General features: G+C 36.4%; 2 protein-coding genes across 7 annotated transcripts in view; both read right to left on the reverse strand.

Moving 5' to 3' along the window:
• Positions 1 to 14,369, reverse strand: part of LOC125258680 (activin receptor type-1C) — a 109,407-nt gene extending 95,038 nt beyond the window's left edge. For 2 of the 4 annotated variants that reach the window (XM_048175645.1, XM_048175642.1), the window contains exons 1-2: positions 14,177 to 14,369; positions 1,947 to 1,986 (exon numbers count right to left, since the gene is read on the reverse strand). In XM_048175645.1, the coding sequence (XP_048031602.1) occupies positions 1,947 to 1,986; positions 14,177 to 14,245 (109 nt within the window). In that variant the 5' untranslated portion in view covers positions 14,246 to 14,369. The remainder of the gene's footprint in view (positions 1 to 1,946; positions 1,987 to 14,176) is intronic. The other 2 variants (XM_048175643.1, XM_048175644.1) reach the window with 2 other exon arrangements.
• A 4,041-nt stretch (positions 14,370 to 18,410) lies between these two features.
• Positions 18,411 to 21,046, reverse strand: part of LOC125258943 (activin receptor type-1-like) — a 65,633-nt gene continuing 62,997 nt past the window's right edge. For all 3 annotated transcript variants that reach the window (XM_048176190.1, XM_048176191.1, XM_048176189.1), the window contains one exon: positions 18,411 to 19,251. In XM_048176190.1, the coding sequence (XP_048032147.1) occupies positions 19,117 to 19,251 (135 nt within the window). In that variant the 3' untranslated portion in view covers positions 18,411 to 19,116. The remainder of the gene's footprint in view (positions 19,252 to 21,046) is intronic.

Here is a 21,046-nt window from a genome sequence, read left to right on the forward strand (position 1 = left end):
TCCACTATCAACATCTACGCAACTCAGAAAAGAGGCGACTTCCTCTGCATCAGGTAGGCCTAAGATGTGCTTTTGACTCTTTGTATAGCAGTCCTTCATTCTAAATTTTAAATGTTGAAGATATGATACATATAACTGTATGGAATGTAGAGTATAGCCTATGTTAGATACAGTTGCAAGAAAAAGTATGTGAACCACTTGCAGAATCTGTGAAAATGTTAATAATTTTAACAAAATAAGGGAGCTAATACAAAATGCATGTTATTTTTTATTTAGTACTGTCCTGAGTAAGATATTCTACATAAAAGATATTCTTACATATAATCCACAAGACAAAAAAAAATAGCTGAATTTATTAAAATAACCCCATTCATAAGTATGTGAACCATTGATTCTTAATACTGTGTGTGGTTACCTGGAATCCCTTGTTTGTTCTGAGCAGTTAAACTGAGCTCTGTTCTTCAGAAAAAATCTCCAGGTCCTGCAGATTCTTCAGTTTTCCAGCATTTTTTGCATAAAAAGGTTCAAACATTCACTGATGCTCCAAAAAAAAAAAAAAAAAAACATGATGGACCTGGAGATTTTTTCTGAAGAACAGAGCTCAGTTTAACTGCTCAGAATAAACAAGGGACTCGTGAACAACCATCACACAGCAAAAAACAGTCGTAGATCATCCAGGTAACCACACACAGTATAGAACAGTAAGAATCAATGGTTCACAAACTTTTGAACTTGGTCATTTTAATAAATTCAGCTATTTTTTTTGTCTTATGGATTATATGTAAACATCTTTTATGTAAAATATCTTACTCAGGACAGTACCAAATAAAAAATAACGTGCATTTTGTATGATCTCTCTTATTTTGTTAAATGTTTGCACATTTTCACAGATTCTGCAAGTGGTTCACATACTTTTTCTTGGAACTGTATATAGCCATCACAGACATTTAGAGAGACAAGTCTCCTCTAAAATTAGAAATGACCAAATTGTCCCTCAATATTTGATATTCATGATGCTGCTCTGCTGCACTCCATTATGCACAGCTGTTTGTTATTTGGATGACAAAAAGTTTTAAAAGTTTTAGGTTGCTCTGTCTCAACAGTCTAACAGCACTCGTCAATATCAAAATGAATGAGATGGCCAATCCAATTAAAGAAGGCTTACTGTTTACAGAAGATGAGGAAAGTAGCAGCTAAACATTAATATTTAACTATTTTAGGAGAGGAATGCTGAATGACCGACAGTAATATCCAGGGATGCAAGCAACTCAACTTTTTAAGAAATGTCACTGTTTTGAATGTAAAATGTGGTATAATTCATATTTGATTCATGTAACTCATAACTGAATAGGACAAGACAAGAAACGTTTTGCGTTTTCCACATCAGATATCAGTAAAAGTGAACGAGTGCATATTTTAAAACAAAATATTATTTGCAAATAATTTCAGTTGATTACTTCACAACTGCAGTAGAACTTATTTTACCATTTTTACTTTTATTTATTCCCTTAATCCTTTAAATACTTAATAATTATTTAATTCCTTTAATACAAACCCTCAAATCAAAGTTTCCATGACAGCTCAGACAGTGCAAAGGGCATTGCACAACATCAACCTTGTTCAGCACAAAAAAATGCCAGATTAAACTTGGCTAAAAACATGAAAAGTCTGATGAATATTGGGAGCACATTCTTTCATCAGATGAGATCAAGGACAGAATTACCATGCATTTAGTGGGAAGGATAAGTTTGTGAACCCTTTAAAAATATCTGTTATCTGCATTGATTGCACATAAAATGTGGTCTAATCTTTATTTAACCTACAATTATAGACATTTACAATCTGGCTAAACCAATAAAACACAAACAATAATATTTTTACATTTTTATTGAATACATTAAAGGGATAGTTCACCCAAAATGACAATTCTGTCATCATTTACTCACCCTCAAGTTGTTCCAAACTTGTATGAATTTCTTTCTTCTGCTGAACACAAAAGAAGATATTTTGAAGAATATTGGTAACCAAACAGTTGATGAGGCCCCATTGACTTCCATAATATATATATATTATGGAAGTCAATGGGGCCCATTGACTTCATGCCACTCACCCACACAACAGCAATAAAGGGAATTATTTGAGGCTGTTGTTTATAGACTATAGTTCAGGCTTCAACACTATAGTCCCCCACAGACTGGTCTCCAAGCTCAGGGACCTTGGACTGAATGCCCCCCTCTGAGACTGGGTTCTGAACTTTTTCTCAGGCAGACCACAGGTAGTAAGAGTGGGCCAGACCACCTTCAACATCACCCCACATAGGAGCCCCACAAGGATGCGTTTTGTGTACCCTGCTCTACTATCAAATTTGCGGATGATATGGTGGTGATGGGCCTCATCTCCAACCAGGTGCAGATCCTGTGGGTGGTCAGGGGCTCAAGCACCATCGGAAATGACTAAGCACCCACGGAAAAACAATAGATTCTCCATTTATTTTAACCAATATAAAATCGACTGCAGCTTTCAGACATGACTTTCTTCTCATTATTATAGATAATTTGAGGCAGTTTCTATGTTGTTATTTTAATGATAATGTAGAAATCACATTATTGTAACGCGAGAGCACATTCACGTACGAGCACGAATCTCTCTGCTCGTAGGCACACTCTTGCAAACTATTTTAACTCAAACTTTCAGGGATAATGTTTTTTAGATAAAAACTGAAAGACTTGTTGGCAGCTTAGTGGTAGTGACATTGAAGTCGTGGGACTGTGGTGTAGTTAGTTTATAGCCTACCTTTAGCTTTTCCCTCATGGTTATTATATTTAGGCTTCAAAATTAATAAAAGATGTGTTGATCACAGAGCTTATTTTTTGTGATAACCCAAAAGCCTATGAAAAAAAAATTGTATTGACATTTTGTCTAGGGAACCAATGTGATGCTAACTTCCGGTGTTAGCCTAAAAATGTACATCATCCCTGCACCACTCTATTGCCCAACAACAGATCTCCTTAAACCAGTGCGATACATAAGTAAACTGTCTCTCTCTGAATGTCAGCAAAACCAAGGAGCTTGTTGTTGACTTCAGGAGGAGACAGCACCGTAACTACACCCTACTCCAGAACTGCTCTCCCTTCTCTGCATGACATCCACACCAGGTTTTTAAGATCCTCAATGACTACATGCACCCTGGAAATTCACTGTTCAACCTGCTACAATCAGACACTTCCACAGACTGATGGCTAAAATAGAGAGGCTCAGAAGGAGTATTCTTTTGTATTATTTTTATTGCACAGTTTACAGAGTATGCCTGATCTACCTTTCACTGCTTGTTGTGTATTTATATAACTTGTATGTGACAAATAAAATGTTTTTTTATTTTATTTTATTTTTTTACCTTTTTTGTCTATCCTGCTTAAACTCATTCAAACCGACTGACAGTGCGGATTTGTTTGGAATTATTGAGAGCTACATGAACTGTGACTGTGTGGAGGTGAAATAAAAGGTTGTTGCAACTCTCTCTTTCAACCTCTTTCTTGGTAGAAGAGGACTATTCCAGTATGATAACAATCCAAAGCACACTGCCAAAATCATACAAGAGTTTCTAAAGAATGAAAAATGACTTGGCCAAGTTGTCGCCTGGCTTTAATCCAATAGAACAACTTGGGGGCATCTTAAAGGGAAAGGTATAGCACCATATTATTCCCTTTCCACATTAGGAATTACTGTTTTAATACAGTAAATATAAACTATTAGTTTTTAATATTATATAAGAGCAAATACTCCACTGATCAACTTTGAAATAATGAAAGATGATAAGATTTTGAATCATTTAACATTATACCCTTTGCAAGTGAAATTGCAAAGGGTATAACACCCGAACACTATTAATGAGTACAAAGTGACTCTTATCTGTCATTATTGTCCTTTGTCTTGATATAGAGTGGTGCAGGGATGGTGCATTTTTATAGGCCAAAACCTGGAAACAAGTTAGCATTTTTAGCACTGAGGTCAATGGGTTTTTTTAATGGTTTATTGGTTAAATGGCTGAAATAAGGTCTGTGGTGCACAAGCTCAAGACACTTTCACGTTTTATTCTACAACATCATTAGTTGTTGTTAAAGTGTCTTGAAAAAGGTGGTTGCTAACAAGTGGCTAAATGGAATTTCAGAGGCTGTTGACATTAAATGTAATCACGTGTAAGCTCAGTCCGCTTTTACAGCCTCTTTGTGCTTATAATCTCGCTCTTAACAATTTTAACTCAAACTTTCAGGGAAAATGTTTTTTAAATTAAAAAAAAATTAAAGACTTGTTGGGAGCTTAGTGGTGGTGACGCTAAAGTCGTGTATGGTGTAGTTCGTTTATAGCGTACCTTTAGCTTTTTACCCATGGCGATTGTATTTAGGCTTCAAAATTAATAAAAGTTGTGTTGATCACAGAGCTTATTTTTTGAGATAACCCAAAAGACTATAGAAAAATTCTATTGAGTTTTGTTGAGGGACCAGTTATCGAAAGTTTTTAAATTAAATTTAAAGTGTATAAATGAAATAAAATTAAATAAGGCACCTGGGATTGATAATATTCCTGCTAAATTTTTTTAGGGACTCTGCTAGAGTGATTGCTCCTTTTGTATCATATATGTTACATTTTACCAAGGGAGTTTAAAAGTGCTAGAGTTATACCATTATACAAAAAGGGTTGTTAGTTGTGTGGTCTAAGATTAAGGAAAGAATTGTCTATGACCAGATTGAAAAATATATTAGTAAAAACAATATTTTGTATGAGTTACAGTCGGGTTTTAGGCCTTTACATTCATCTGAGACTTGTATATTATATATCACTGACAATATAAGGAAAGCAGGTGACAATGGCAAATTTTGTGGGATGGTTATGTAAACCACACAATTTTATTGTACAAGTTAAAGGCAGTTAGGTTTGATGAGAAATCTCTTAGGTGGGTTCAGTCCTATCTTGATGACAGAAACCAGAGGGTCAATATTAAGAGTATATTGTCTAGTCCTTTATAATTGTATTAATTGTGGAGTTCCTCAAAGGAGTATTTTAGGTCCCTTATTTTGTCTTTTATATATAAATGACCTTAAAGCAGTGTGTTGGGAGAAACTTTTTCTTTATGCTGATGATCCAGCAATTTTAGTGTTTCATCATTCCTATGGAGAAAACAATGACTTTGCAGCTACAAGAGATGTCCAAATGGCTTTTAGATAAAAATTTTCTCTTTGCCATTCTCTTTGCATCTAGAATGAAATTCACAATTGAGTCAAAAAATGTAGTAAATTATTTGGGTTGTTTAATAGATAACAGGTGATTTTATGGCTAGAACGGTATTTACAAAAATAAGTAATGAAATTAGGTTTTTAGCGTGGCAAGCAGATTTATTGGACATTTATTCCTTAAAATTGTTGGCAGGTTCCTTCATTCAACCCCATTTTGATTATGCTACCTCCTTTTTGTATAGTAGTTGATCCCAAGGTATGAAAGATAAATTGCAAAAGGCTCAAAACAAATTAGTTAGAATAATTTTAAAAGACCAAACGATCCGGTGCCTCAGGACGGGGAAGCAGTGCCCTGCCAACACTGTTTACAGTGGAGGTGGGCAGCTGTTTACCTCAACTGGGGACATCGTCGGATGGTGGAAGGAATACTTCGAGGATCTCCTCAACCCCACCGACACGTCTTCCTCTGAGGAAGCAGAGGCCGAGGGCTCAGAGGTGGACTCGTCCATCACCCAAGCTGAAGTCACCGAGGTAGTTCATAAGCTCCTCGGTGGCAAGGCACCAGGGGTGGATGAGATCCGCCCTGAGTACCTTAACCCTCAGGGGTCTGAGGATTTTCGGGGCCCTGGAGAAGTTTTGACATGCCCTGACATTTGTGCTTTTTTTTTCCAGTTGTTCATAAACATATTAATGGAAAAAGTGTCATTACACTGTATTCAGCACAAACTAGGCTACAATAATATGTGAGGAACATGTATGTACATGTTTGTGTTTTTGAAGGAATAACGTTTGTGTTTAAGTCACTGAAATAAAGCCAAAAAATATATATTAAATCTGTGTTCACAAGACTTCTGGGTATTGGAGGTTGTAGACTAGAGTTTTTTCTTCAAAATGATGTAAAAATTATCCTGCCTACTTGTTCACATATAACAATATATTGATTTAGTTTTTGTAAGACACTTTTTGTCAAAAAACACAGTATGCGTAGAGACGTGATTCATCATGAATAATGGGTGATTCATACCTGAGAAAACAAAAGAATCGCATAAAGAGCTGTAATGACTTGCATAATAATGAGGCCTTTCGGTCAGGTAGGATGTGAAAAAACTCTGTGATCATGTCTCAAGCTCATCATGGTGTATAACAAACATACAGAAAAAATAGCAATACTGTGAAATATTACTATTTAAAATAATGGTATTCTATTATATACTTTAAAATATAATGTTTTTCTGTGATGCAAAGTGTCTGAACAATTATGTTACCTCTATGGCATTTCATATAGCCTTTTAGCTTAAAAGCATGCACATTTGGAGAAATATTGATGGATTCTCATATGTTTATGTCAATTTTCTATACAGAGGAGTAAAATTTATTCAATATTTATTGTCATCATTATGAGCGCTCATGTTAGTTTTATTTAGTTAGCAAAAAACTCAACATTTTGTTTTTACTCTGAGTGTACACAAATAAAAGAAGATATTCCACAGATTAAAATGGTGTATAACTCTTAATTGTATGTGCAACATTGACAGAGTATTATGTCTCTTTAACACTGGTGAGAAAAAAAACGAGGTGGTATTTCCGGCGTGACCGCCGACCCGAGGGAGTTAAGTCTCTGGATGTTGTGGGGCTGTCTTGGTTGACACAGGGTGGTGATCCCTCTTTTCAAGAAGGGGGACCGGAGGGTGTGTTCCAACTACAGGGGGATCACACTCCTCAGCCTCGCTGGAAAAGTCTATGCCAGGGTACTAAAGAGGAGAATTCGGTCGATAGTCGAACATCAGATCCAGGAGGAACAATGCGGTTTTCGTCCCAGTCGTGGAACACTGGACCAGCTCTATACCATCTTCAGGGTGCTAGAGGGTTCATGGGAGTTTGCCCAACCAGTCCACATGTGCTTTGTGGATTTGGAGAAGGCATTCGACCGTGTCCCTCGTGGCGCCCTGTGGGGGGTGCTCTGGGAGTATGGGGTCTGGGGCCCTCTGCTAAGGGCTGTCCGGTCCCTGTACGACCAGAGCAGGAGCTTGGTTTGCATTGCCGGCAGTAAGTCAGACCTGTTTCCGGTGCGAGGTTGGACTCCGGCAGGGCTGCCCTTTGTCACGGTCCTGTTCATTATCTTTATGGACAGGATTTCTAGGCGCAGCCAGGGGCCGGAGGGAGTCCTTTTTGGGGACCATAGGATCTCGTCGCTGCTTTTTGCAGATGATGTTGTCCTGTTGGCTCCATCAAACCACTAACTTCAGCGTGCACACACGGTTTGCAACCGAGTGTGAACCGGCTGGGATGAGAATCAGCACCTCCAAGTCCAAGGCCATGGTTCTCAGCCGGAAAAGGGTGGCTTGTCCCCTTCAGGTTGATGGAGTAGTCCTACCCCAAGTGGAGGAGTTTAAGTATCTCGGGGTCTTGTTCACAAGTAAGGGAAGGATGGAGCGGGAGATTGACAGGCGGATCGGTGCAGCTTCTGCAGTAATGCAGTCGATGTACCGGTCTGTCGTGGTGAAGAAGGAGCTGAGCTGTGAGGCAAAGCTATCGATTTACCAGTCAATCTATGTTAAAACTCTCACCTATGGTCATGACCGAAAGAACGAGATCCCGGATACAGGCGGTCGAAATGAGTTTCCTCCGCAGGGTGGCTGGGCGCTCCCTTAGAGATGAGTGAGGAGCTCGGTCACTCGGGAGGAGCTCAGAGTAGAGCCGCTGCTCCTCCACATCGAGAGGAGCCAGTTGAGGTGGCTCGGGCATCTGTTCCGGATGCCTCCTGAACGCCTCCCTGGGGAGGTGTTCCGGGCATGTCCCACCGGGAGGAGGCCCCGGGGAAGACCTAGGACATGCTGGAGGGACTATGTCTCTCGGCTGGCCTGGGAACACCTTGGAATTCCCCCGGAAGAGCTGGAGGAAGTGTCTGGGGAGAGGGAAGTCTGGGCGTCTCTGCTCAGACTGCTGCCCCCACGACCCGGCCCCGGATAAGCGGAAGAAAATGAATGAATGAATGAATGAATGAATGAATGAATGAATGAATTTTAAAAGATCTTCCTCAAATGCATTTGCATAGTGAACATTTTAACGAGTTGGGCTTGTTGACTGTGGAAAAAAGGGTGTTTTTTGTTTTGTTTTTGTTTTTTAAATTGGGTATGACAATTGTTAATAATGTGGTTCCAAGTTATTTAGAAAATTACTTTTATATGGTGAGACAACAGCATTCCTATGGTACTAGGGGTAGGAATTTTAATATTTTTCCATGTAAATTTAAATGTTCGGTGGGGGAAAATATGTTTTTATCCATTAGTGCTATTGCATGGAATAAATTACCAGCATCAATAAAGGGAGTAAAAGATTTGGGGAGTTTTAAAAGATCAGTAAAAAGATGGCTGTTTGGTGATGTTAGTTTTTTTTAGTATTTGGAGATAATGTTTCTCTGTCACTTCTGTACATCTCCCCTTTATATTAACATCGAGGGCTACAATGGAAAAAGCAAATGGCTTTATTGTGTTTTTATCCTCGACAGTTTTTTGAAGTGTATGGGATACTTGTTATTTTGTACAGTTTATAAGCTTGTCAAATAAATTTCAATTCAATTCAATCAGTAAGATGCTAACCTCTGAGTTAGCCTAAAAATGTACATCATCCCTGCACCACTCTATTGCCTAACAACATATATCCTTAAACAAACCAGTGAAATGCATAAGTAATCTTGTTAACCTATATTTATAGAACCCATGGCCCGTTGCTATTTGTGCCATGTGATGGGAGGTTTTTAGGTTATGTAAGCAGGTTCTTACTCTCAGACTGCAGTGAAAAGCTCTGTAATGCAGCTTAGTATAATCTAAGGCTGTCTGTAACACACCTGCATGGCTGTGCATGCACTTAATGCCTCTTTCTGCTGTCCCAAACACATATAACTGAGGTCTACAAATATAATGTAAGGGGTACATGGACTATTATATAAAGTATATAAAAATGTCTTAAAACTGGAAAAGTATATCATTTATTTCTAAATGTATGTGGAAAGAAAAAAAGACAAACCAATTGCTGTAGTGTAAAGGAACTTTAAACTGCATCATGAAAAAATGGTCACTTCCATGTAGTCTTTCAGAATAAAAATAATAGTAATTCATTTTCATTTTTCAACTTCTGTTACAATATTGTTGCAACCCTAACACCTGTCAACCAATATATTAATCGTGGAGATGTATAGTGCATAACAGACTGCATCTGGCAGCTCTCTTTTCAAAGAGCTCAGATGTACTCTTGAAAACAAGTTCATAAATCTTAGGATGATATCTGGAATATGCTGTCCAAACCAAAAGGGGAGGTTATATCTTATGCATCTGGGGCCTCATTTATAAAGCGTGCGTATGCACAGATTTGATCTTAGAGTGTGAGTACGCTTAAATCCACGCCAACACTCAAATTTATAAAAGCGGTCTTTGACATGGAAAAGTGCTTCGCGCCACGTCAGGGTCTGATCACACGTACGCAACTGTCTCCATTGACTTTTTATTGCGTGAGGCTGCCTCCTTGTCATTTCTGACTTATAACAAAAAAACAGAACAAGGTCTAAAAGCTGTTATGTACAGCAAACAAGCTAAAAAACCCAGAACTAAGTTTTTATAAGCTACCGAACCATAAAAGTCAGAAAAAAGTGGATGTAGTTCTCAGTGTAAACAAACAGCATGGACGTGGACTACTTGTATTCATATTACTCAAAGTGTAAACTGGGGTCCGCTCACCGGACGTGTTCCACACATGCGCTGTAGATCGGCATGTACAGTTCCACACATGTGCAGTAGATCGACGTGTACACCTCCACACATTTCTTTTCCAGCGCATGCACACTTGGTGCTTTTGTAGCCTAGGTTTTTGTAGTGCTACCAGCGACACTTAAAGCCCCGGTTATACTTTCTGCATGTCACAGTGCTGCGCTACAACACCTCCGCATTGGGGTGTGTCTGTAATGAGTGTTTAGTCTATGCTTTTTTTCAACACACAATAAATAAAATCAACACAGATACATGCGTTTACAGATGGAAAGAGGCAAGCTTAGTGCCAATTGCCCTAGGTATGCTTTCAAGATATGCTTTCAATTTTATAAACTTTTCTGAACCAAGCCAGTACAATTACAATGAAACATCTAAACCACAATTTTTCAACTGAAAAGCATCCAATGTGTAAACAAAATGATTTTCACACTAAATCCAACAAAAACTCCGGCACATTCTGCATATTTGTAAATGCTCAAGACAGACGTCCCTACCTGCTGACCGCGTTTTTCGCTTAATATTAATCAAAGTCCCTTTAACGATGCAATCACAGCTACATGCTAACAAAGAGTTTTCTGTTGCCATGAAAAATTATCTCTTTCTGAGAGTTGATAGACGGTTAATACTGAGATTCTGCTACATCAAGTTAAATCTATTAACTCATCCAAATATTTATAATTAATTATGAGAAGTTATGAAAAATTATTCATATTTCCCTTTTGAGCTAATTTGCTACATTAATTTTAAGGTACAGCTATAATGTTTCAATTTGAATACAGTTCATATAATGTGTTATTTGTTTGATAAGGGTTGGAGCTAAACTCTGCAGGACAGTGACCCACCAGGGCCGAAGTTGCCCGTCCCTGCTCTAGTGCACCAACTGTCAAAAGAAATATTTGTTTATGCTAATAACTTTTAAATGGTAAGGGCTAGAAACAAAGTTAATTTGTTCCCAAAAATTTGGAGTTTCTAACTCAATCTCTCTAATGCCACCAACTATGCTAATAGTTTCTTGATCATAAGGCCTAGAAACAAAATTCTTTGTCTCTGATTCCTTGGCTCAAGCTGATTTAATTGCATAATTTTCCATCATGAAAATTTTTTCTGCCATTTTAACAAAAAACAAACAAAAAAAACTTTTTCAAAATTGTCCTAGAGGGTTAATCTGATTTTTACTACACTTGGCCTAGATCATTTTCCGACCGCAACTCTATAATAAGAGTTTCTGTACGACATTTCTACCATTTTTGCCATTTTGGTCATCTGTCATTTGGGATTTTGAAGTAAAATGCTATATGTTATGAACACAATGTATCATTACAAAACTCAGTGCGTGTCATCAGCACCATGCCCTGAAGGTACTCAAAAGGTTTCAAGACAGCACCACCTTGTAGTCAAAAAGTATAATGAAATACCTAAGAATGCAATAGCTTTTGAGTAATTTTACCTATTGTAATGAAACTGGTCTTGAAAGATTCCTTGAGTCATACCGACAACAATGCTAATTATGCCATAATCGGTCAAACTTGCTATCCACCATTTTGATTTTTGTTGAAAATATACTTTTTCAAACAACTCCTACACCATTGGTCTAATTTTTACTAAAAATCATCTCAGATCATCGTGAGTCACCAAACCGAAATTGATGGCATGATGCTGTATCTCAGCAACAGTTTGGTATATTGACACTAAGAATTAAAGGTGCTGTAGTCCCCATTGTATCTGTTGGTTTTCTTATAATTATTGGGGGCCAAGCACCAATGGTGCTGTAGCCCCTACTGTATCTGTTGGCTTTCCTATTATTATTCCTCCCCAATAGGAGTCTATGACATCCCTATCAACAGTAAATTGGAAAATGATGAAATTTAGCACACTTATAGTGGTGGTCTTGAATGTTAATCTGACCGACTTTGGGGTCTCTAAGACCAACTCCATAGCACCACCACAAGTTATAAATTCACTTTTCTTTTGATTATAACTTTTGAACCCTTTGCCCTAGAAACAAAATTACTCTCCTCATACTGATCACATTCAATGTCTTACATTAAGACTCTTACTGTATAATTTACTGTATTCTGTTTTTTTCTCTACTCCTCCAATTTTTTCCCAAAATTGGCTCATATGATCACTGGACCGAACCGCACAGAAATTACTGAAAAGCATGTTGATATTCATATTTGTTCAAGTGTATGTTAGGCTAACAATGTCAACCCAAAGTTGGATAAGAAACTGTATCTAACACTTCATTAGCAGCATGATCTGAGAATTAATGCCAAATTTTGGAACAACGCCACCAACAGGTCATGAGATCAAAAGAATGGCTATTTTTGCTCATAACTTTGGAAATGTTTGTCAGATTGCAATGGCTGTCTATGGATTCCTTGGGTCGTGCCAAATCCATCAATACCAATTTTTCTGGGATTGGATGAGCCACTTGTCCGGCATTTCGAAATTTGTCATAAAGAGTGATTTTCCAACATTTTACTCATCCACCATTTTTAGGTATATGAAAGTTTTTTTTGTTTGTTTGTTTTTTTTGGTTACCTCGCCTACAAATCTTGTCCAGTTTTGTCCAAAAAATCAGCTCAGATGATCTTTGGACTGAGCTTGACAGAAATGCATAGATTTTTATATTCATTTATATTCATTACCATTTCTGAGAAACATCTTTCTGAAGTGGACGTGCCTGTGTTTGTTGACCTATGCTATCTTAGCTAATCCATTAGCATGCTAACCATTTGCCATTCTTTATAATGTGGTTCTTTAGCTCTCAGGCTAACCGTAAGCTACGTTAGTGGCCATGTTAGCATAGCAAGCTAAGTAATGTTTTTGTGTGCCCACTCTAACACATAAAGTTCTCCTTGGGGTCACTGCAAATGTGTGTCTTCTTACAGCACACTGTGGCACACTGTTATGAGCGGAAGGTGTGGGTTCGACTCCCATGTAGCACAACCTCAGACTGCAAGAAGTTCTGAGCACCCAGTTTTCTAAGCATAAAAATAACAGGCCTGTGTTGCAATTTTATACAAAACTTTATGCGTTTTTTATACTTTTGAGATGCACATTGCAGCCCATCTGATTGTTCCCTGTGACAATAGACGTGCTTGTTGTACTTGCCGTGCTTTTGGTTCTTGGCTCCAAATTGCTGTTTGCAGCTATATTTATTATTGTTGTTGTTGTTGTTAATAATAACATGCATATATCTAAGAGAGGACAGTGACAAAAATAATCTGACAGACTGCTGAAATTACAGTAGACAATTAGACTGATCTTTTTGTGCTATTACAGAGTGGAAAAGTAGATCTTGTATGAGTGATGAATCTTTTCCAAGATTCATCACGGTGTAAACTTGGAAAAGATTGATCCCTCATACAAGATTTACTTTTAATTCCACTATGTAATAGCACAAAAAGATCAGTTCCAGGTGTAGAAAATAACAGAAATTATTATTATTACTACTATCTTAATCTTAATTTTTATGGCAATTTATACTGAAACATCTAAATACTTAGATTGAATACTCACTAAAAATATTCCACACAAAGTTCAAACAACTCTTTTCATTTATTTCTGCTGCTTCTTATTCCAACTGCTTTGAAATACAAATATTCTATATTTTCCATTTACTCACGACTGTGAAAAGTAAATGCCTTTTTAAAGCTAACTCACACTAAACTGACAGACACTAACCAATGCAGACAATCAACAGATTACAGAACATCAATTCTCAGACATTCCATGACCCGACAAGTGCAGACTGAACATGTTCAGTCGGCAAAAACAAACGGCATTGGTAGGCATCTGCCTGTACAGTGTAAATTAGCCTTTAAAAATGTTTAACGAGTAAACGCCCAAGTCTGTGCTTTTATGTGAACTAGACACACATGTGAACACCTTTCTCCAGACACTAAGGTTTTGATCTTTTGACTTTAACCAGTTCATTACATAATGCTCAGAGTCCGTCTAAAACAGTTAGTTAAGTATAATCATAGTAGAATGAGGCAGTCATTAAGTTCACAGCTGTGTAAGGTCATCTAAATACAGTAAGAAGATTACATAACATGTTTTTATAACTATGAACTCAACTTTACTAATATATGTTACAGTCGCAAATATACTTCCATTTTGTCTCAAAACATGTTTAATAGAGTAGAGAGTGAGCTGACAGGGCAGAAACTGTACCTGCAGTGAGTTCCACAAAAATGAAGAGTAAAAGCGCCGCTTCTGAGCACCTGAGATAAGACATGACATCTGTCACTCTCCGCACATCAATACATCCACTTTTACGGACAAAATCATCATGACTCTAATCTGCTGCATTTCCACAATGACTGCTAGCATTTCTCCACTCTGAATAAATCCCAGAGCGACTGAACACGCAGAGAGAGACTTGCTCCTCCTCCTGTGGCTCAATGTAAGAGGATTACAGAGAGAGAAAGATAGAGATGGTAGGGCAGTGGGTGCACCAGATAACCTAAACTGCATGACTGGGAAAAATATCCAGTCAATAACCAATAACCTCAGTAAAGGAAGTATAAAATATTTTATTTATTTATTTATAAGAATAATTACTGGAATCATAGAGGTTGCAGGACCTGACTGCTCTGACGAGTTTTTAAGTAATTTTTTAAGCAATACTAGTAATAGTAATAATAATAAAAAATAATATATTATTTATTATATATATTTAAAAAATAAGAAAAAATTACACATCTACATCTTGTTATAAAGTTTACATCCCCTGGGTTCTTAATGCATCGTATTTCCTTCTGGACCATCAGTGAATATTTGAACCTTTTTTTAATAGTTGTGTTTGAGTCCCTCACTTGTCCTCAGTTTAAAAAGATGAATCTCAAAAGCATACAGCTCCAGCTGTAAAGGGTCCAAATATGCAAAAGATGCTGGAAAACTAAAGAATTTGCAGGACCTGGGGAATTTTCTGAAGAACGTTGTCCAGTTTAACTGCTCAGGACAAAAAAGGGACTCATGAATAACCATCACAAAACAAACAAACAGCCACGGAACATCCAGGTAATGCCACAAAGTATTAAGAACCAAGGGTATGTACATTTTTGAACGGGGTCATTTTAATAAATTCTGCTTCTTTTTTTTTTTTTTTAGTCTTGTGTAAACAACTTTTATTTAAAATATCTTATTCAAGAGAGTACTAAAAAAAAAAAGGCATTTTGTATGATCCCACTTATTTGCATGACTGTATATATCAGGGGTGGTGAATGCCGTCCTGGAGAGCCACAGTCCTGCAGAATTCAGCTCCAACCCTAATCAAACACACCTGAACAAGCTAATCAAGGTCTGAAGGGTTACTAGGCTGCGTTCCAGTTCATTTTTTAAATGCCCTTCCCTCACTAACTTCCCTCGGTCTCGTTGACTCGGATGTACGTCATTGCTTATGTTGCAAGAGTGCCTACTTCAGGCGGAACCTTTGCAATGGGCTGAACTGGAACGTCCTAAGCCCTTGATCACTTGAATCCGCAATGGAGCTGATTTATTATTTATTTTTTCCCCTTACAAATTTGTTTAATACAGCCTTCTATATGAATATATGTGTGTTTTAAATGTTTAAAAAAATAATTAATATATCATAGAATTGTTTGTGGAAGGGTATTAAACACGATATGCGGTGACATCATAATCGTGTTGCATTGTGGGTTATGGAGATGTACATGGACAGACCCTCGCTAAGTGTACATATGAAGTAGACTCACTCCCTGTCCATGTAAACTTCCCTCGTCCACTTCACGAAGTGGAACGCACTTCAAAATGGCGGCAGGGATTCCCCCAAGGGGAAATGTTTAGGGAAGTTCGCGAGTGCGTGTCTAAAACTGGAGTGGAACGCAGTCCTAGAAAGCCACAGGCAGGTGAGTTTTTTTTATCAGGGTTGGAGCTAAACTCTGCAGAACTGTGGCTCTATAGAACCGGAGATCACCACACACAGTCAAACCAAAAATTATTCAGACATTTTTTATTAGGGGTGTGACGAGATCTCGCGAGACTAAAATGTGACGAGATTTCTCGTCGAGGCGAAAAGTAGTCTCGTGATGTTTCCATGACAGAGTGGTAAGGATAATTAGGAAAGAATATGCCACCGCTACGTTTACATTACGCCTCCACTGTCGTTTTGCTTTGCATTTAAATAAAAAACATTTAATTCAGTTGGATAACGGTTGCCGCCGCTCCATTATTTACAGAGTTACGCGCGATTGCTGAAAGTGAAAGTAAACGCGAGCGCGCATTCAAACGCGCTTTCAATACCCCGCATTTCGAAGGCGGCTCCCTGATGAATGCAAATATATCGCAATATGAAAGCTATTTTAGGCTGGGCAGTGTAGTTGTAACCATCTCTTAGCTCTGTATCAAAGAAAAATTTGATCTTACATGCACTTTGAATATTGAGAGAGTGCGATTATGGTTGCACTTGTAAAGTGTTACCATAAAAATGAATAACAGTTTTCTCTTAATCTTATTAAGCACAAACAATAAGGTTTCATTTGTTAACATTAATTAATGCACTGTGAACTATCATGAACTAACAATGAATGACTATTTTTATTAACTAACATAAACAAAGATTAATAAATACTGTAGCAAATATATTGATCATTGTTAGTTGATGTTGGTTAATACATTAATGTTAATAAATGAGACCTTATTGTAAAGTGTTACCATTTTTATTCATACTGTTTTTATTTCTATGATCAGTTTGTGGAAATGAGTTCAGTTAGGGGGTCAAAAGTTGTAGAAGCTCATAAATCATGTACAGTAAGGTTTGAAGAGACTGAAATCATACAGAAGTCAGTCAGTTGAGTTAGTGGCAAAACCTTTTACAGTACTTGAGTATTGTTGTCTTTTACTGCATATGATAATTCATACTCAGAAAGTAGAACTGAAATGACATTCATTACAAGATGATTAGTTAAAACATTTCAAATACACCTGTAGAATATTTTTCTAGTCATGTATTCCGCCATTGAGGATTTCTTAAAAATAGTGTGTAAAAATCTTGTCTCGTCTCGTGAACTCAATCTCGAGTCTCGTCTCGTGAGATACCTGTCTCGTCACACCCCTATTTTTTATATATTTTTACTAGTGGGTGTAGGACAGTATAGTTCATTTATGTAAGAGAGGATAGCAAAATAAAATAAATTGTGACATATTACACCCAAAAATTCTTCATACTGTGGACTACCAAAACTGATAAAAATTTGGAACCAAAAAATTATTCAGACACTTTGACCAGTGTTATCTGACATGATTAAGATTATTTTTTTTCCTGACACAGTTAAACTCTGAGATCTTGTCATATTTTGTTACCATTTTTTAAACTATACTGAATAAACTGTATTAATGAATTAAATGTTCAAGGTGTCTGAATAAATTTTGGTTTGACTGTATATATATATATATATATATATATATATATATATATATATATATATATATATATATAGGGCTGTCAAGTGATTAACAATTTTAATCTAATTATTTACATGATATGGTAAATTAAATTAATCACACATTAAAATTGGAATGAGAATTTACTCCCAAAAGATCATTTAAAGTCATTATTGTGTTAAATGAGAAAAGCATCAAATAGCTAGTAAAAAAGTAGCTTTAGAAAGAGAAAATATTTTTAGTTGATTCAACATAGCATTTATCACACATAAACTTTTAGGTTCAACAGCCATGAGGGTGAGTAAATGATGACAGGATTTTAATTTTTGAGTGAACTATATCTTTTGGGTTTTTTTATTAATATGGAAACATTTTTTTTTTTTTTTTTTAATGATACTCTAAATAAGAAACTAAAACAGCCAGTAGGTGGCCTCAATTTATTCAGGAATGAAATAAATGGCTCTCTTTATGAATGGGCCATAGAATCATTGGTTCACCTGATTGATTTGCTCAAAACATGGATTCATTCAGAAAAGAAACACCGCTGTGTGTTTCTCAGAGACACACAACAGTTCTAGTCTGGCTCATGCAGTGAGTTGTTGCCCTGATTCATGTTCGTGGTAGGGACAGGGTGAGTGAGTTAAATGCATTAATTTTAACACAATATTTTTTCCCATAACTAATTAAGTTAATGTGTTAAATTGACAGCCCTAATACATATAAATTATATATATATATATATATATATATATATATATATATATATATATATATATATATATATATATATATATATATATATATATATATATATATATATATATATATAAAACTCAGCAAAAAAGAAACATCCTCTCACTTTATTTGCTTTATTTCCAGCAAATGTCTCTCTATAAAAAAAAGATTCTATGGTAGTTTAAGTTTGCATTTGAGACCACATTCTCATCTGTTTAATAATTGTAATGAATTATCTGATAAACAAAACACTTTCATCCGCTTTTGAATTCTGGACCTTGCAAGTTGTTTTTATTCTTTTAGCATCAGAATTCGCAAACAATATGAAACAAACAAAAGACATCTGTATGATGCTAAAGGTGCAGTGATATACAACACTTCTCAGAAATAATACATTACACAACAGAAGGAGCATCAAGAGAGTGACTGAGGTACAACCCTAAAACTCATTGTTCGTTAATGAAAGATATGAGTGTTTGACTGAGTGTGTTTACTGTCTACTTACATTATAATGGCAATGATAAAGAGCCAGCACAAATAAAATGATTACTTATTTCTTTGTAGAGTTGCTGTTTGTTATGGTGTAGCTGTATTATGAACTAGAACTGATTTGAAAGTTTGTAAAGTTAAAATTCTTTAAATAATAACACTAGTATGCAATGTAAAAAGCAGTTTTAAAAGAAAACTGTAACACTAAAGCGTCTTTAAATGCCCAGCTGTTGTAACATGACAAGATGTGTGAAAGGTCTTATGTGCTAAAAGAGACTACCATATGAAAAACTGTCTGCAGTCTTTTAAATGCCCACTACAACATCTTTGGATGCCAAAATATGCCCGCTATAAACTCAAAATAAATATAATGTGCCTCTATAAGAGCACTAATTCAAGATAATCTCTTTTTCTGGTTTGTTCTCGAGATGAGACATCTGCTGGACGTGATAACAGGCCTTTAGGGTCTTCCGTAAGGAAGCAGTTCATATGTCCACTTTTACTTTGTCCAGAGAATTATCAATTTTTGTCAGAGTCTTTTTGATGCGTAATGCTGTAAGTCTGGCTGATGGGTTCTGGTACCAACATTCCTTCATGAGTTTAACGATTGATGTTAAAGTCTGAAAAATAAAAAACAAAAAAAGGAGACTGAATCAAGCAATGGAGATAAGCAATGGAGATAAGAATCCTCAATAGAAAGAAATAAGAGATTTTGCTATAATGTATGTACTGCAGTTGATATATCCTTAAGATATTTACAAATAACAGCTACTAAGCATAAAGGGAAGTATGGTCTCGCATGTGCATATAACAGATTCAAATGTGGTGTGAGATCCAATAACATAGTAATAATGTATTGTTTTCATGTGACGTCACGCCCTTATAGGAACATCTACCTGGACAGCAAAACAAGGCTTCCCTCCGTTGCCCGCCAGTAATTTTTACTAGGTTTGTACTAAGTACTACTAAGTACTAATGTAGTAAAACAGTGATATTAAAAGACAAAAATCAATATCCACCTTATTAATGATGCAAACCATGGTACAGGCAAGCAGATTAACCCAGAATATAAACACAATGCATAGTTTTTCCATTAAGCGTTTTTCCATAGAAAACCATTAACCATTTAACGTGTTGCGTTTATATTTTGGGCTTATCTGCTCGTCTTTAAAGTATACATCACCAATAACGTGTATACTAAATTTGATCTTTTTTTAATATCACTGTTTTAGTACATTAAGGCACTTTAAGAGTTTTTCATGTTAAGTGTTTTAGAATGTCCCGCTGTTTTTAGTAATCAAAATACTGCAGAAGGTGCTATATATGCATCACAATATTTTTCTTCTTCTTTTGAGAGGTGGCTTGAAACAGATGTAAAATTAACTGGCCTGTGCTTCAGTTCAATGGATGTTTTGCCATCCAGGTCTCTGCGGATTTTATAATGGACTTCATAATATTAGTTTTACTTACTTATACATTTATTTGTTATATCAAATATTGTATTATGATACATTTGTTACAAAGAATAAACTTCTTGTTTGGTTTGTGTCCATCAGACCCCCGATAAGACTCAAAAAAAAGATTAAAAAAAGAAATTAAATTTAAAGGATTAGTTCACTTACAAATGAAAATTACCCCTGGCTTTACTCACCCTCAAGCCACCCTAGGTGTATATGACTTTCTTTCTGATGAACACAATCGGAGAAATATAAATAAATATCCTGACGCAGCCAAGCTTTATAATGGCAGTGAGCGAGGATCAACAAATTTGAGCTGAAGAAAGTGCCTCCATCCACATCCATCCATGATAAACGCGTACTCCACACGGCTCCGGGGGGTTAATAAATAGTAATAATAGTAAAGTAAAATATCTAGCTCTAAAATATCCAGACCGCCTTCCATATTCAAATTACAAAAAAAACGGAACTGGTGTTACGTCAGTTAAGCTTTCTTCGTAAGTAGAATATGGAAGGTGGTCTGGTGCAAGCTAGATATCTTACTTTATAACTTGTTAAATATTATTATTTTTTTTATTTTTTTTACGCAAACGCATCGTTTCACTTCAGAAGGACTTAATTATTAACCCCCCGGAGCTTTGTGGAAGATGTTTAAGGTGGATAGATGTGGATGGAGGCACTTTCTTCAGCTCATACTCATTCACCCTGCTCACTGCCATTATGAAGCATGGGTGGGTTTATTAATATTTCTCAGATTGTGTTCATCATCAGAAAGAAGAAAGTCATATACACCTAGGATGGCTTGAGGGTGAGTAAAGCTTGGGGTAATTTTCATTTGAAAGTGAACTAATCCTTTAAGAACTTTTCATGTGGAAAGTATCTCATTTACTGGATTATCCAATAATAATGAAAATTTGATGTTTACTAACCAGATGTTAAGGACAGTTGGACATAGTGG

The sequence above is a fragment of the Megalobrama amblycephala genome, linkage group LG23, assembly GCF_018812025.1.
Source record: "Megalobrama amblycephala isolate DHTTF-2021 linkage group LG23, ASM1881202v1, whole genome shotgun sequence".
NCBI classification, from domain to species: Eukaryota; Metazoa; Chordata; class Actinopteri; order Cypriniformes; family Xenocyprididae; genus Megalobrama; species Megalobrama amblycephala.